We start from the raw sequence: 18819 nt of genomic DNA on the forward strand, positions 1-18819 counted from the left end.
TCACAACAGACTGGGTCATCTGACCAATCAGAGCAGAGTAGACCAATCGCAACAGACTGGGCCATCTGACCAATCAGAGCAGAGTAGACCAATCACAACAGACTGGGTCATCTGACCAATCAGAGCAGAGTAGACCAATCACAACAGACTGGGTCATCTGACCAATCAGAGCAGAATAGACCAATCACAACAGACTGGGTCATCTGACCAATCAGAGCAGAATAGACCAATCACAACAGACTGGGCCATCTGACCAATCAGAGCAGAGTAGACCAATCACAACAGACTGGGCCATCTGACCAATCAGAGCAGAGTAGACCAATCACAACAGACTGGGTAATCTGACCAATCAGAGCAGAGTAGACCAATTGTATGAGACTCCAAAATAAAATTAGGAACCTTTAAAACAGTATAAAAGGGGCACTTTAACAATGAACAATAATATATATATTTTGAACTTAACATTAACCCAGATTATCAAAAATGCTGTAAAAAATGATTGCTCATTTTAAATTCATGTTACCTGATGCTTAATGTTAATCAATTAAACCTTAATGTAAAGTGTTACCAATATCATGTGTACTGTAGGATTTTTACAAGAACAATGGACAAGAAAATACTTTCTACTTCAAAACTTTCACATTTAAGGGCCTGTCCCAATACCTCCCCTTACCCTAGATTTCTGCCCTAACCCTTGTTTTTGCGCGTTCTCGTGTAGGGTTAGGGTGTCCCAATACTCTAAAGAGCAAGGGGGAGTGCTATTTTCCCCTTAAAATCAACCCTCAAACCATAGTGCGGTCCGATGCAGGCTTAAAACGAAGTGGAAGATGAAATTACCCAGGATACCTTGCGGACTCAGCAAGCTAAATGTTTTTAAACAAGATGGCGGACACCGCTGGAAAGGAAGAATTGAAGTATATTTTCAAAAATAAGCATGTTAAAATTTCTAAATATGTTGGAATATGTTAGTTTGATGCACATCCAATGGACTGTTAAGTTTTGAACACTAATGTTAGAAAATATTTCACAAAGCTATCTATCCGACGATGTTCATGATATCTGCCGAGTGCTTCGAGAGAGTCTGCCCATCAAATATAAATCTGATCTGGTTCATCTAATTTTATTTTCGATTTTGGATTCCAAGGATTATAAAAAGAAGATGTGAGGTAAAACTATTAAAAACTAGCCGCGTTCGTCTACGTTAGTGCTTCATCTTTTTCTTCACAGCACGCTGAGAAATGACAGCGCGCTGTGAAGAAAAAAGATGAAGCTCTCCCTAACGTTAAACCCAAACTGCACTGAGCACAATCAGTGATTGTTGTAAAATTGCTAATTCTAAATTGCGGGAGGTGTTTGACTGTAAAAAGTGCTATTATAAGCACAATGATCTGCGAACGTTGACCCTGTTCCCATGGCGGCGAGCGCTCGGAAACGGACTGCAACTAGACAAGCGAACTATATTTTGGGTTTCATGTGCGCGTCTAAACGATTAAATACAGACAAAAATATGGCGAATGCGTCTTCTATGTTCCACATGTCTCTGTTGATTCATCAGACGTAGATAAACGAACACAGGCCACACAACAGCTGGAACCGGCATTTTCTGAATGAAAATAGTATTAGACACGTTGACGCTGCGCGTGACGTAGTGAGGTTTGCTGCGCTAATTTGCATATAGTGGTGTCCCATTTCATAGGGAAAGATCTTCAACTCCACCTCCCTTGTTGAGGGGACTTTAATTTCGAGAGCACTCAAAACCAAGTGGAAGTTTTAAGGGGGGAGAAATGGGACAGGGCCTAATTCAATGTGTTATTTTCCATTTCTCTGTAATTCATTCCTTCTGATGCTTATCGCTTTCTTTTCCTCACCTCTCTCTCCACAGCGTTCGATCGCTACTTCCGCAGTCGCTCGCTCTCCAACAACAGAAGGAATGTGTGGTTTGCCGAATTCTGGGAGGAGAACTTCGGATGCAAGCTCGGGATGCACGGAAAACGGCCCGGAAGCCTGAAAAAGTGCACCGGTAAGATGTGTTTGTGTTCGAGCCATTATTTATTTAGGTCAGCCGTTCATCTCTGAAAGAGTTTGGGGTTTTTAAGAGGAAGATTCAGCAAAAGCCAAATGGCTTTGAGAGGTTTTTGAAGTGAGGTACTTTCTGTGGACAGGAAGTGACACGTCTCTTTAGGGCTGTCAGGTGCCTGTGCTCGGGCAGTCAATGCAAACAATATGTTTCCAGTGTCTGATTTCATCACGCCTTACTCTCCCCTCTCCTGTCCTAAAGGTCCAAGTGTGCCAGGAATGACAGTCTAACACAATTGAGCAGAAGGCACGTTTATGGGAACATTAACTGCCGAAACACACATTTGTTTCACTCGTTGTGCTAGTTTCTCTGACATTGTTCAAACAATGTCGCTTGTGTTGCAACTGTACATTTCCAGACTCACCATTCTGTGGGGAATTGATTGGATGGTTGTGGTTTGCTATTGGCTGATGTCATGTGAGTGACAGGTTGCCCCGCCCTCATCAAGAGATGATGTCACTGGGAGAGGGAAAGTTATTCTGATTCAAGATTATGATGCAAATGAACGAAATAAATAATAATAATGATGTGCGTGAAAAAAAAAATCATTTATAATAAATACTGCATTATTCCATACAAAAAAAATTATCTGACTTGGTATGTCGTAAGTTTGACTTTTTTATAACAACATCATCAACTGATATGCAACTGTATTCCTTGAATGCAATGCAAGTGGCTTTGGATAAAATTCGTTAGTGTGAAGAATTTGAATTTCATGGTGACTTTAATAAAAATATATGATAACCAGTATTAGTATTTTTAAAAACAATATAGGCTGATCTCTACAGTAACTGTGACAGTATGCCAGGGGGATTGTTGTATTGTTACAAAAATTGGGAACCAATCTGCTGTCAGCCTAGAGCTGCCTGTCGACACACACACACACACACACACACACACACACACACACACACACACACACACACACACACACACACACACACACACACACACACACACATACACGCTCACACGCACACACACACACACACACACACACACACACACACACACACACACACACACACACACACACACACACACACACACACACTCACACACACACACACACACACACACACACACACACACACACACACACACACACACACACACACACACACACACACACACATACACGCTCACACGCACACACACACACACACACACACACACACACACACACACACACACACACACACCAAATTGCATTTACTGAGAAGCAAAATTACTTAAAGGGTTAGTTCAGCCAAAACTAAAAATGTATTCACCCACATGTCGTTCCAAACCCATAAGATTTATTTTCATCTTCATAACACAAATGAAGCTATTTTTAAGGAAACCTGACATTTCAGTCCCTCCATTGAAAGTCTATTCACCCCAAACTCTAACGCTTCAACGTGTTCAAAAACGTACATGTGAATTGAGCGGTTTAATTCAAGTCTTCTGAAAAGACACGATCACTTTATATGATGAATTGGTTTAATTGGGTCTTTTATAAATATTGATCAGCAAACATAAATATTATATTATATTTCTCAATTGCACAAATACTTCTTTAGAACATAAAAAAAAACACTTAACAGAATCCAGTTATTTAACGATTGCAATTACAACAGGAACACACTTTCTTTTTAAAGTGCACAATCTCCACCTCCAACATTGCCAGAAGACAATAAACACAATTCTGCACAAACTATGACAGTATATAAGTTACCAGAACTTCAATAAATATACACTATATACATAAATGTGCCAAAAATATATCAAATCAGATATATAAAAAAATGTAACAAGTGCAGAGAGCAACAATAATATAAAATATTAAGAATAATATACAAATGAAATATAGAATAAATATTTTAAATAGCACAGATCCTTCATCACACAAACCATTAGCTCATTGGTTACTGCCTCGAATTATATGCATGGCACACTTTTAGTTATGACTTGTTAAACTATACTTTGTCACAAAATAGAGTTGTAGCAAATAATGTTTGTCTTTGAAACTACAGATTTGAAAATTCCGTTGGGTAATTACAGGGCGCAACGTTAACCCAACTGATTGAAATCAGTAATAACTGAACTTGAAACAGTTTTGCTGCAAAGCACAATATTATAGAGAAATTAGATCTCGTGATCTCGAGCTCGTTTCTCCTCTTCTTCTTTTCTTTTTTCTTTTTTCTTTTTTCTTTTTTCTTTTTCTAAATTGGACACCTGATGGCTTTGACCTTTTCCGGTCCATCTCTGTGTTTATTTGGCACTCGACAATCAACAGACCCCAATCCCCCCCCCCCAAACACTGTCACTCAGGAGTCAAGACTAAACCAATTCACCTTGGTGACCACATGATCGTTATGTATGACCTATTTTTATTAGCCATTTCACACAATTCAGAAAAAACAAAAATGTGCAGGAACTATAGGCCTGTATTTATAATATTATGAATGAAATGTGCGTTATTTGGAAGAAAGTCGAGGTGTGACTGACTTTAGCCCACTAATTCCATTAGAGTATTGCTCAGGGATGCACCAATTTGCCAATTACCCACAGTGAAATAATAGATTATAGAAAACAGAGGATTTTTTTTTTAACTGCTCATGCCGCCCCCATGTGTCATGAAAAAATGCCGCCCTGGGCAAAAAGAAAACGCTACTGTATAGCATTCAAATATAGTGGCTTTTGCTCCTGTACCTTTAGGGCTTGTACATTACCTTTATTGGGAAAGACTAATGTTGTAAAGTGTCTGAATACGGCACAGGTGATGATATGTAAATGTGCATTCATTAATATGTTAATGAGCTGATGTTTGTGCGTGGATAGACTGGAGATTGCATTAGAGTTTTTCTATGCAGCAAATCACACTTTTATTATTTCAAACGAGCAAGAAAAATCCACAGTACGGCCTATCTAATACAAAACGAAATAAAATCTCAGCAGAGCTGTTATTAAATCCACAGTAAAGAGGAGAATGAAAGCTGCAGTTGAGTCGTAAGAAAGCCATAGTGAGTGACTCAAGATTTGAATATCTCTGTGAATGTACGCTTGGGGAAGTGCACAGGGGAACGAACGCAACCCTTTCATATTAGGAAACTTCCGACCCTTCTGAGAGAATGTGCTTGACATAATGAACATAGTTATACCATCACACACACCGCCAGCACTCTTATTCTGCGACGTCTCAGTCATACAGTATCAGTTGTTTTTCGCACTCAAACACAACAACAGCACCATTAGGAAAGCGGAAAAGCTTCATCACACGCTTTCTTCAAACAAACAAACAAAATCACCACAGCAGTTCTCAGGATGGAAACAACTGAGTTGAAGCACGTTCATTTTGCTGTATGCAATATGAGAATTTGTTTAGTGGGTGATTATCAAACAAAGAGGAGAATTCTCAGATATATATATCAGCTTTTAATTGACATAATATTTGAATGTTTTTACTATATTTTTGATCAAATAAATGCAGCCTTGGTGAGCAGAAGAGACTTCTTTTTTTTTATAACTTTGATTGTATACACTGTATCTGTGTTTTAACAGCCTAGGTATGTCTTCATGTGCAAAAAATAATGTTTGCATAATGAATAATGACAGGTTTAACTGTCAAATTATATATTTTTGCTCTGTCATTATGAAGCCTCCATCTACTTCTAATTGCATGTGTAAATGTTATCGACAGACTGCCAGATTTGATGCAAACCTCTCTGCGTTCTCTACTCTCACATGTTAATGCATACAGTAACTCAAGCCATGAGCCCACCGTCACACACTTAAAGAAAACAAACACACTGCTGGTTGTGTGTGCAGAATTATAGCTACATTTAAGCTTACAGATTTACAGAAAACTGACAGAAATAGAGCGTTTTTAGAGGTTGCGAAGTTAAGCATCACTGTTCCTATTGCTAAGAATTATTCTTATGGATTTAACAAACCCTCTAACCTTAAGTATTAAACAGCGTTGCAGTGTTTGTGCTCCAGACATGCATAATTCCTCAAAGCATGTGTCTTCTGGGGAGAGGTGTGCTATTATTACCTTTCTTATTGGTCATATTTGTTATAATATTTATAACTAATTAAAAGCAGCATTGCAACCATACTAAGGAAAGCCTTGGATTGTTGTCAGAAGAATCGCATAGCAATTTTATCGGAATTTTCCTAATATTTATTCATTATTTAAATATATTATGATTATTGAAAAATGCACTTTCAAAAACAACATGATGACCAAAGTTTTTACTTTTAGTCGAAAAAAACAAACTACTACTATTATTATTATTATTATTATTATTATTATTATATTACACAATTTTATATATATTTATATATAGGAGTTATGTTTTAGTTAAAAAAGGGATGCATTAAATTGATCAAAACTGTCATTTATAAAGTCATTTATGATGTAAAAAAAATAATAATAATAATAAACCTTCTATTCATCAAAGAATCCAACTGTTTTCAACATTAAAAATAATAATAATAAATGTTTCTTGAGCAGCAAATCATCATATACTGATTTCTGAAGGATCATGTGACACTGAAGACTGGAGTAATGATGCTGAAAATTCAGCTTTGATCACAGGAATAAATTACAGATTACAGGATATTACAATAGAAAAAAGTTATTTTAATTTGTAAAAAATATTTCACAATTTTACTGTGTTTTGGATCAAATAAAGCCTTGGTGAGTATAGGAAAAAAAAGTAGTAGCCTATAAAATTCATAATTCAACAATCATACATTATCTACATTGATAGAAATCAAAGGCAGATTGTGTTTCCATTCTGCGAGGACTACTATCAGCTCTTGGATCTAATTCAAATCAATGACACGCTTGACAGACTGTAAAGAGGAAAGAAACACAAACAAAAACATTAAGCTGTGCACAAACTCCAATCTCATCTCTATGTGTCAGTGTGATCTTGTTAAAACCCTCAGAGTGTTTGACTGCTGCAGATGACATAAATAACAACTAAATAAAAGAACACCTCGGTATGATGTGAAAATCTCCACAATCATGCGGCTGAAGGGAAAACAGCACCACAATTTCAGCACTGCACATGTCAACACTAATGCATATCCACCACATTTACAGCTTTTTTATTCTTCATAGAAAAGATGCAGTCGGTCACAGACCTGTCAGGGCAAAACAAGCTCTTTTCTCACGACCACACACACACTGTTTTCAAATATTTATGGACTTATCTTCTAGACAGCTCTGCTGTTAGGCTATCAGCGATTCTATACAGCCAAGACATTAAACACAACACACACTAGACCTTCATACTAATGTTTCCTAAATGAAGCCATCGATTGCCAGCGTCAATATGTCTAATGATGGAAACGCCAGGCTTGTCTGTAATGAAGCTGTGGATGGTGTCTCGTTCGGTCAGTGAGTGAGTAAACAAGGGCCGCTAGTTGCACAATAATGTCTGGAAACACCCAGACAAACACAAACACGAGTGTCAAGAGCGCTCGTGAGCTTATTAATAAGAGGTGGATGGATTCGTCACCTCTTCATCATCAACACGGAAAACAATCATTCGGTGTGGGATCCATCGCGAGCCGCGTGTCACGGTGACATGGATCATGGCAGGTGTAATTAAACAGCCGGATTGCTTGTAAAGAAGGACTCAGTAGATGGAGAAGAGAGAACGCCTGGGAAATATATTCATAGACTGGACTAGTTGTGCTGCGCACAGTCGGGAAAAATCAAATATCCAATCACATATAAACTCATGTCTTGCCTATGCCTTCTGAAATGACCAGAAACCTACTTTAATAAACATAATTTGCAATTAAAAACGTATTACTACTATTGTATTGAATGAATTATAAGTGCAATTACTTTTTGCCACACCTGCCAATGGCCATGAATTTTTTTTACTGGCAATGAAACTCTTTTTGCAAAAACAGGCACATCTGTAACTGCTAGTCTAACAGACGTAAAATCACATTTCTTCACTGTATAAATAAACAGATTAATCCTTATTAAAGTTTCAGAAGATATTCAGTAAAGAGCAGTGAATGATTTTTTTTCTTTGCCTTTTTTTTGTTTGATTAACATTAAAAACACAGACAGCAGCAGAAATATTAGGCAGCTGTCACTTTAAGAGAGAATGCATGGATCCAACATACTGATACTGATACACACGCGTTGTCTCCACTGTTTACGTTCACTTAAGCCTTAACCGACTATATATTTACTAAACTCGCCAAGAATTTTCGCTCAGAATTTGTCTGTTCAAGCACAAGAAGACGTGAAAGAGAGCTCAGTTTAGTATTCGTGCGCTGTCTGAGACGCGGCTTTCTGTGCGCGCGCTTCGGATGTTTAATCTTCTCACACACGCGTGAGTAACAGATTGAGCTTCATTCGCATCTTCTTGTGCTTGAATATTTAGATAGGCAACTCTTAAACTTTCGTGACGATTCAGCGCTGGCCTGTAAACTGTCCTGAGCATCGTTCACATTTTTCACGTTCATGTTCTCACAACATCGCATTGTTAAAATTCATAAAAAATATTACCGGGCAACTGGCGATTGACATAATTTCATACACTCGCCAACACCAATTTTTACTCGCATTTGGTAAGTGTTTATTTTAGGCCCTGAGTGCGCTAGACCGTTTAGGGTCGATACGTTTTTTAAATGTTTAAAAAAAAAAAATATTTATTTGATCTTAAATACAGTAAAAAAATATAATATTGTTAAATAATATTAATACTTTAAATTAATATTTTCTATGTGAATATATTTTCAGAAATCATTCTAATATGCTGATTTGCGTCTCAAGAAACATTTCTGATTATCATCAATGTTGAAAACAGTTTTGCTGATTAAAAAAATCATTTGATTAGAAAGTTAAGAAATAGAGAATTTAAGAAAAGCATTTATTTGAAATGGAAATCTTTTGTAACATTATAAATGTCTGCAATGTCACTTTTGATCAATTTAATGAATCCTTGCTAAATAAAAGTATTAATTGATAAAAAAAAAAGATAAATGAATGAATTTTAGTGTATATTATAATAATATATTTTATTTTAATTCATCTGTTACATTACACAGATTCATGTTGCTGATCTGTTTTAAAGACAAACTATTAACCCTTGAAAGGCCGTTTGAGTCTAGTGTGTGTTGGTCATTTAAAACCCTTAAGGCTGATCTACAATAACAGATTCTGCTTCTGAACTCTTTCTATCTTGTCCTCTTGGTCATAAAGTACCTTATGCTGAGGCGACGTCAGCTGGGATAACCAGGGGCGGAGTGGGACCAACAAATATACCGGTAAATGTTTGGGTAAAAAAAAAATATAATAATTTTTTGCAAGAACCCTTGCAAAATTATTTTAAATAGATTAAGAAAGCCACCACTACTGGTCACATCAATGGTTAGATTGATTTGTTTAGATCCAGTGAAGTCGTGTCCCAGGACTTTTTCTCAGGATCGATATTGTCCCCTGGCCTGGCTCCGCCCTCCTACGTACTTCCGCTCAATTTTCATTTTCCTTCAGTACTAGGTTTGGGATTGTGCTGTAGACTTTGGTTTTCTCCGATAATTTTTTTACCGGGCCAATCAGTGAACAGAGGGATTGGCTGAGAACGATGACGTTGATGTCGTGCGTTATTTTGAGTTGTAGTTCAGTAATGGCAGAGGAGAAAGATGCGAGCGAAGCCATTCGGTCCTTGTGGCAACGCTGACGAATATCAAGAAGTTAAAGCCGGAGCATGAACCTCCCCACGGGGTTCGGGAAAAGTTTGATTTTCCAGCTCGCTCCGTTAGTGGTGAATGAGTTGGCTAAGGCGAACGCTAGGCATACGTCACGACCAAACGTTAGCGATTGGTTATGGCAGATCCAGAGTGTCTCTGGGCAGATCCAATAGTTTTAGACTTCAATAGACTACCCGCCTAAAAAGGAAGTTAACGCTTGTCAATGGAGCGGTGCCAGACTCTATGTACAAATGAAATAAAATGTACGAGAGTCTGGTGAGACCAGGCTAATTGTCCCCCGACACTTTTTGAAACATTGAGGCACGGATGTACCTAATTCAAATAAATAAAAAATCTCCAGTTAACTAGCAGAGCATTCAGTTAGTTCGCTATTAAATAAGAGATCTAGCACTAAAATGTGTTGTTTTTGAACTCTTAGCACTCGTTGCCGCGGCGATCGGTTGCAAGGATACAGTTGTTGTCTTGTGGCTCGCGCAGTCTTCACTCGGACACGCGCTTCAATCTATCGTTGAGGAGACTCTCTATTCATTCTGGTGAAATCACAAAATAAAATGCACACAAGCGTGTTTCTGCTTGATATAGACTGTAACTAACCACTGATGAACATATTCAGTTTTGATGAGAGAAAAAATATATATACGAGTGCGGATTAGAACCCGTAACCTGTGACACGCTTGGCGAAAGATTTACCACGATTTCCATTACACGAGAGTAGATGTTAAAACTTCATGCTGATTTGTACTCGGCTTTCGCCAAGATAAGCACCAACTAAGACGTAGCTTTACAGTAACCTATGCTTCTCCATCCATTTACGCTTCTTTCCATATGATGATGTGAATCTCCTTCTGTCTGGTGTTAATAGCTGCAGTCAGTGTATTTTGCACGTTAGCACACACAACGGCTGCAACCACAGTGCGGTCCCCTCATGACAACCCTCTGGATTGAGCGGAGTAGGGAACATCTCTAGGGTCTTCAAGTGGGCACCTTCCGTCCTCAGTGTTTCGTCGACTAGCCCACGACACCTCAAGAGGGCTCGACAGTGACTCTGGCGTCCCAGAGTCACCCCCCTCCGTCCCTCACTCAACTTAGCCCAGCTTACTGACCTTTACATCCCTCCTGCTGCTGAGACCTAACCACAATCTCACAATCTCTCCGCAACCCAACCATACGTGCCAACCCGTTTGACTAAGGCTGTCAAGCCCCACTGCCATTGTTAAAGCGGTCAGTGGCAACGGTTCCGTATGGCATACTACCGCAAAACACAATATCTGTCTAAACACCAATCCTCAGTCAAGCAAAATACACAGGAACGTAATAACTGTAATTACTATGCAAACTATACAAATAACCAACAGACTCTTTGAGTTTTTCAAGAATTCTTCGAAACCGTAGCGTGGCGGCCTGTACTCAGCCAGCCAGACTCTTTCCGTCTCAACCACAGCCAGTTGCTGCTCCTTTCTGCTGCTTCAGTAAGTTCTTTACTGTGCGACGCAACTCTTGGCCACTGAATCCGACGTCTCTGAGGAACCGGGTTGTAGAGTGTGCCACAAATCCTCGACAACCCACTTCCACTGGATAAACCTGGACTCTCCATCCTCGCTGTTCTGCTTCAGTGGCCAGCTGAGCATACCGCAGTTTCTTCCTCTCATATGCCTCATCTACCGCATCCTCCCATGGCACTGTTAACTCTATCAGTTGAACAATGCGTGCTGATCCAGACCACAAAACAATATCTGGTCGGAGGTTAGACCATTTAAGAACTCAAATAAAATGTGCAGATCGATGCATTTATTTATGGGTTGAGCAGAGATGCTGCACAGTTTGACAAGCGGGCAGTGGATGGTGTTGCTAAGTACTTGCAATGTAGCTATAACTATTATCAGACCGGCCCTCGCGGCCTCGAAACACTACCGGCCCACCGGGAAAAGTCCCGACTTTCCCGATTGCTGCTCCGCCCCTGGCGATAACCACTATGTGACAAGTTTAGCAGAGTCTGATGTTTATGCAGAAAGGTTGCAGTGGGAATGCTGTCTTTAACTTTGCAACGTGAGGAGGAGCTGCTGTTGTAGTGTAGAAAAAATCACTTGTGTGGTTTATTTCTGTTTAATCCGAAACAAGAGAATACTAAAGTGAATAAACCCCATGTGCATCTGATAAAAAGACAAAGAAATGTCTTCATCTCCCTATAAAAAACACAACTATTATCTCTCAGTGGGAAACAGCCATGATGTCATTAGCTGAACGATGGAAATTTGTTTTGCTTTTCCCGCGTTTGTTCGGAGGGTTTTGTGGTTCATCATCACACTTCTAAAGATCACGCCAGACTCATTGATCTCTCAGACATGAGAGCGCTTGTCTTCAGACAGAAGACATATAATACAGTAAAGGGTTTTGAAGACGACAGGCGGTGTTTGAAGGATCGTGCTGTGAATGCTAAAGGAGCTCGATTACCCATCATGCCCTTCGAATCACGCTGGAGATCACTTGCTTGGCTTTTATCAGAGCATCTTCTGACCTTGTGACAAGCACTTAATGTATAGATGTGTGTCTCTTTCATGTTTCTGTAAGCCCAAGCCTCTAGACACTTGCTAACTTGGCACCATTTAGAGCAATTTTGGCCATTTCATGGAAAAAGCAAGAGAATAATTCAGCAACGTTGTCTATTTTCCTCGTTCCAAGTAATGTTGAAGGTTACTATCATGAAAGCACATTCTGTTCACATTTTGCTATCATAGATTTTGCATGAAGAAAAGAAAGCCTATTTTTGAAAGATTTAAAAAATATATATTTAATGTTATATTTTGATTAGGTATTTTCATGTTTTAATTTACATTTTGTAATTCCTGTGATTTTTAATGGCAATTTTCTTTAATGTAATACTTTTATTTACTGTTATCATTAAAATACAATAATATATATAACTTTTTATTTTAATCAGCATAAATACAATCATGATACAATTATTAAATAAAGTTACTTATATACATGTAATTTAGTCTCAAGTCTCGTTTATTTATATAGCCCCTTCAACTACAACGTAGAACAAAGGGCTGTACATCCAAAAACAAGAGAAAACATACATACAATATGCAATGACAGAGTCAAGAATTAAAACAGACAGAATACAAATACGTTTTCACACGAATTTTAAAAACATCAACTGACGGTGCAGTTCTAATATCAGGGGGAAGAGCATTCCACAGTCTAGGGCCAGCGACTGAAAAAGCTCGATCTCCTTTAGTTTTAAGACATGTTCTTGGGACAAAGAGCAGTAGACAATTAAAAGACCTTTCAGATCTACTAGAGTTCATAATCACCAAATCCTTGATATATTCCGGGGCCAACTCGTGAACAGCTTTATAAACATATAACAAAATCTTATACTGTATCCGATATTTCACAGGGAGCCAATGAAGCCTTTTCAAAACAGGAGAAATATGCTCCCTTTTCTTAATACCAGCAATCAGCCTCGCTGCAGCGTTTTGAACCAACTTCAATCTTGAGATAAGAGACTGACTAACTCCTACATATAAAGCATTGCAGTAGTCCAAATGTGTGGAGATAAATGCGTGAATCACTGTTTTCAAATCAGGAACAGACAAAAAAGATTTCATTTTCGCAATAGTCCTTAACTGATAAAAACAATTTTTTACCACATTTTTAACCTGATAGTCAAACATAAGAGCAGAGTCAAAAATTACACCTAGATTTCTTATTTTAGGCTGAACATATGTTTCCCATATACCTAGAAAATCGGTTAAACCGCTGTCAGCCTTCTTCGTCCCAAACACCATGACTTCAGACTTGCTGGCATTTAACTGTAAGCAGTTTTGCTGTAACCAATTAGTCACCTCCTGTAAACAAGCAACCAAGGATAAATTAGGGCTTGATCCTCCAGCTCCAATCGGTAAATAAATCTGAATATCATCGGCATATAGGTGATATGGGACTTAATTTAATTTAAATTAAGTAAAAATTTAATAAAATAATATGATAAATAAAATAAATAAAAATGTAAACTTTAAATTAAAATATTATTATGTATGCCATATATAATTATATATTATTATACAAAATATTATTATATATACACTACACTAATGTAAATGTACTTATTGGTTCTTATTTAGTTTAGTTTGATTGTATTTTACATTTAATTTAATATAAATACACATACATTTAAAAAAATATATATATATCATTACATTAAAATGTATTTATTTTCATGTTATTATTATTGTTGTTATTATTTAGTTTTGTTTTATTGTTTTTTTTTTGTTGTTGTTTTTTATTTATTGTAGCTTACATTTTTTTTCAAATAATTTTTATTTAAATATTTATTTTATTTAATTTTTTTTATTATTTAAAACAATAGAAAAATTGAGTTGGGGATGTGCGTAACTGGCATAAAGTTCATTTTTATGTATTTTTCTCATTTCATTCTTTAGTTTTTTAAGTAAAATATGACCTGGATGTGTTTCATGTGTTTTTTTCCTTCTATTTCTCCACAAAACCTCGTGTTCTGTGAGCGATGACTGGGCTCAGTCTGTCAGTGTGAGAGTCCTCTGCTGGAGTGTGTCATTTATTATCCTGAGTGAGTGCTAATTAAAAGCCAGCATCCTCAGTTGGGACTCACACCTCGCTGAGGAACAGAAAGTGGAATGGAAGTGGAAATTGTTTTATTTGAAACAGGGACAATGCACAAATAAAAATTAAACTTGTTAAACAAGAGAATATGTCTTGAGCCAGGTTGTAGTAACAATTGATAATTTCCACCTGTAGTCCCTGGGCAGGTATGACAAATTTAATAACGATTTTAAAATAGTAAACAGGTTTAAAAAAAAAAATAGTAACAAGAAGTCTAAGTCAAGTCAGATCACCTTCATTTATATAGCGCTTTTAACAATATGGACTGTTTCAAAGCAGCTTTACAGTGATAATAGGAAATTACAGTAACAGAGATTGTTTTGGCTTTACAGCAGCTCTAGAATAAAGTTATTGTCCAGCTAAAGTTAGTTTTGATTGATTCACTTGTCACTACGATCATTAGTTATTAACTTAGGGGCCGCTATAACACACGACACCGTTCTAACAGAAAACCTTTAATGCGATCCGGCCGCTCATTTGCATAAAACAGTGCCTGGTGGCTCTGAGAATTTTTTATCACTTCCGCGTAGCCACGTGAATCGGGATTATCCCGACAACGTTTTATCAGTACAGAGGTAAAAGGAAAGGAGGCCTTCACAAGGGAGAGACTAGTTGACACTTCAGGGATGCGTTGTCGTCGTGTGCAGGCGCAGGTCCTTCATCAGATCTGGATACGGCCTGGATCCGGCGGACTGCGGTAAACCTAGGGATAAACAGAGAGACTAATATTAGCGTAGACGCCATCCTTCTTATGATGTACATAGTACATCAGGATTTATGGCAGGTGTTATGATCTAAACTATGCAGCCTAACATTGAATTATAGAAGTCTATGTTATGTGTATGCTAAGCCAAAGAGATGTGTTTTTAGTCTAGATTTGAACTGACAGAGTGTGTCTGCTTCCCGGACAATGTTAGGAAGATTGTTCCAGAGTTTTGGTGCTAAATAGGAAAATGATCTACCGCTCTAAGTGAACAAACAATCTTGACTTCCTCTTCTGACCCGAAGGATTTGACTCCTGTGAGATTGGCGTCAAGAGCTCAGTTGGTCTCGCATCCCCGGAAAACTTTATCCCAACCCTGGAGAGCACAAGGTGGCAGAACCTCAGCCGCAACTCTTAATGCGATTTCACGCTCCGTATTATTGCCAACAATAACACCAGTCTCTAGTGCCATGCCGTGCTTTGACTCTTTCTTCGACCGGGCGAGCGCTTACACAATGACTAATCTGCTGAAAAGAGGAGAACGGTTCGAGATAAAATAACAGTAGTCTGAATGTGTTTAGCCTTTACTCACATGAATCAAAGCTGTTTAAAACCCTGTATTGCACTGGCAACAGCAAACCGTGAGCTGTAATGGCTCGGGGAAAGAGGGCATCGGGTCTCGGACAGCGTTAGTGTCAGTCTCATTTTGAAGTTCAGGAATCCCATCAGCTTGGAGAAATTGCAGTGATGGGTTAAGAAATGTGCTCTCAGGATCGGCTGTCTGGACCTCGGTCAGATTAGGGGGCATTTTTGGGTTGTTTTGCAGGCGGATGGGTCTTTCTGTGAAACGCTGCCTTTTCTGGTTTGATTTTTTTAAGCGCATTTATATTATATTTTGCATTTAATGTGTTTAAGTGTTTGCGTCTCAAGCTAAATTTAATATATGTGAGATTATAATTAGTGTCTCTATTGTAATCTCTCATGCTTATTATTCTTCTGGACAAAAATTTGCCGTGTAACTCGTCCCGCACCATTTGTAATGGACCCATGAACACTCAAAAAAATAAGCTGTTGCACGAACTTAATTAAATTAAGGAAAACTTTTCCACGAAATTGAATTACATTTTACCAACAAAATCTAATTTGTTTGAAATTATTTGTTGTAATCTTGCTGTATGAACTTAAATTCATTTAGTCAAGACTACTAAAATAATTGTGTCATTCCTACTAGATAAAGTTTTGTCAAGTTGACTAGATTTAATTTTTGTCCTGCTTAAAATCGACACCTTTTATAAATTTAGCTAATTTGACTCTACAATTACTTCCGAAAATAGAAGCTACAAGTGTTCATTTTAGTTAAAACAACTTTTTACATAGTAATGATATGACTTAGGTCTGTTAGTGAGGTTTAATGCATATGTAGTGTGAGTGTCCACAGCCTAAACACAGTCGTCACTCTTCTGAATAATAGTAACCACAAAATTACAGAAAGTCCTCTAAGTTTCTAACATAACTGAACATTAAACACTAACATTAACTAACGACATCTTTCCATTTAATGAAAAACACATAAAATAACACTTAAATCCCTAAATTTTCCCTCCTAATGCATTCCCTTGCAAAGCATGCTGGGAACTACAGATCCACTGCCCAGTTAGTTGTCAACAAAAATGATTCATGTAGTTTTCACACAAATTAATTAAGTAAACTTCAGTTTTAAATATATTAGGTTAATATATTGAACACAATTAAATTAAGTTGTGACAAAATATTAAACAATCGTGTTACTTTTGCTTATTTTAATTCATTGAATTTTGCAAAAAATGTTTTTTTGAGTGAATGAGGTGTCCATTCGTCTTGATATGACTTTTTTAATCGATCGGGCTTATGATGTTCGCCTGGCAGGCGAAAAACTGGGTGGAAAAGTCCCATAGACTTAACATTGGCATGAACTTTGTGAGATCGTATCTCCAGCTCAGAATGTCACAAAGATTTATGGGTTGGGCTTATTTTGTTCAAGCAGCCAATGACATAAATTCAAAACCAGACCTAGCAACAGCAGCCTAGCAACTACTAGACTTCCATTGAAAGATAATAGAGATATCTCTGAATCAGTCAATGGGGTTGGATGTTTTTTTTACTCAGCTCCTAGTTTCAGTTCTACTGGTTCCTATAACTACCCTCCGAAAAAAAAGGTACAAAAGCTGTCAACTTTTCAAAAGGTACACCTTTGTACCTAAAGAGTGCATGTTAGTCCCTCAAAGGTACATATTGGTATCAAAAGTGTACATATTAGTACCTAAATGTTACATTTTAGAACCTTTTTGAAGGGTACTGTCCCAGTGACAGCTTTTGTACCTTTTTTTCTGAGATGTGAAAGCCCCTATAGAGACCTGTGTGTGGGCTCTTTCAATAGTCTTTTTTAGATTGACTCAGATAGTGATTGTGTGTCATTTGTTTGCACATGCAGCAATGTACAGTATTTGTTATTTTAGCTTTAACCACATGACTATAACCAGCCCTGAACACTTCAGCTCAAGTGCTGCTGTTGACAAAGACAGGTTCGGATGTTTTTCCAAGCTTGGCTTGAGTAATGTAGTCAGATGTGCATTTATTATGTAGCCGAAGTGTCCTCATTAGCATAAGATAGCATATAGAATGCAGATTATTGTCTCAATGTTGGCACACACGGCGTAATTCAGTGTGAGAGTTGCATAAGTTGGAAGCCGGACAATTTGTGCATATTCATGACACTGCCAATCATTACGGTGAGCACGATCTACTCTGAATTCAAGCCAGATCTTTTTCCTTTTACATGATATTGTCAGCCTGCTACAAACTCTAGAGAGAGGAAAGTATTTGGTGTTTTTAACAGTTGTAGTCTCCAGAAATTAAGCGAATGAAAGGGAGGGAATTTAATTTGTGCCAGTAATTGACATTTAATTTAGACTCTTGTTCGTCTCATTAAGCTGTCCGTCATCCGTGCTGTCATCAAACACTCAATAAGCGTCAGTTTGTTTCCTCTCATCCTGCTCAACAGAGACAAAGAGCAGCCTGTGCACATGCCTTAATAAACATAAAACAGGACATTGTTCTGTGATTATTGTTTTATCACTCAAACCCCCTCAGCTCCAGCTCTACACCCAAGGCAATATGTGAACTTCTGTATCGTGGCACTGCGAGTGCTATAATTCCTTCTTAGGTTTAATTGCTCACGTTTCCTCCTTTGTAAGTCATTTTGGATGAAAGCATCTGATGAATAAATAAATGGACAAGGTTGTTCAGAATACTAGATCACTACCTGTGCAGTATGCAGTGTGTAGGCTATTATTTTTAACATGCGAGTAGATTCCATAATTTCTATATTATATTATATTAATTATATTATATTATATTATATTATATTATATTATATTATATTATATTATATTATATTATATTATATTATATTATATTATATTATGCTATATTATGCTATTTTATATTACATTACATTACATTATATTATACTATATTATATTATACAGTGCTGTCAAATCGATTAATCATGATTAATCGCACCTAACAAACATTTGTATATATATATATATATATATATATTATTATTATTAAATCATGCAAAGATTATAATTTTGATGATTATGGTTTACAGCTTATGAAC

General features: G+C 37.4%; 1 protein-coding gene across 2 annotated transcripts in view; it reads left to right on the forward strand.

The window, feature by feature from the left end:
* The window catches only part of grm8a (glutamate receptor, metabotropic 8a), a 241508-nt gene that overhangs the window by 162325 nt on the left and 60364 nt on the right, over window positions 1-18819 (forward strand). For both annotated transcript variants that reach the window (XM_077235156.1, XM_077235157.1), the window contains exon 6: window positions 1883-2020. In XM_077235156.1, coding sequence (XP_077091271.1) covers window positions 1883-2020 — 138 coding nt within the window. The remainder of the gene's footprint in view (window positions 1-1882; window positions 2021-18819) is intronic.

The sequence above is a fragment of the Siphateles boraxobius genome, unplaced genomic scaffold (genome assembly GCF_051911475.1).
Source record: "Siphateles boraxobius isolate OS27281-9 unplaced genomic scaffold, OSU_SipBor_1 19, whole genome shotgun sequence".
Lineage (NCBI taxonomy): Eukaryota > Metazoa > Chordata > Actinopteri > Cypriniformes > Leuciscidae > Siphateles > Siphateles boraxobius.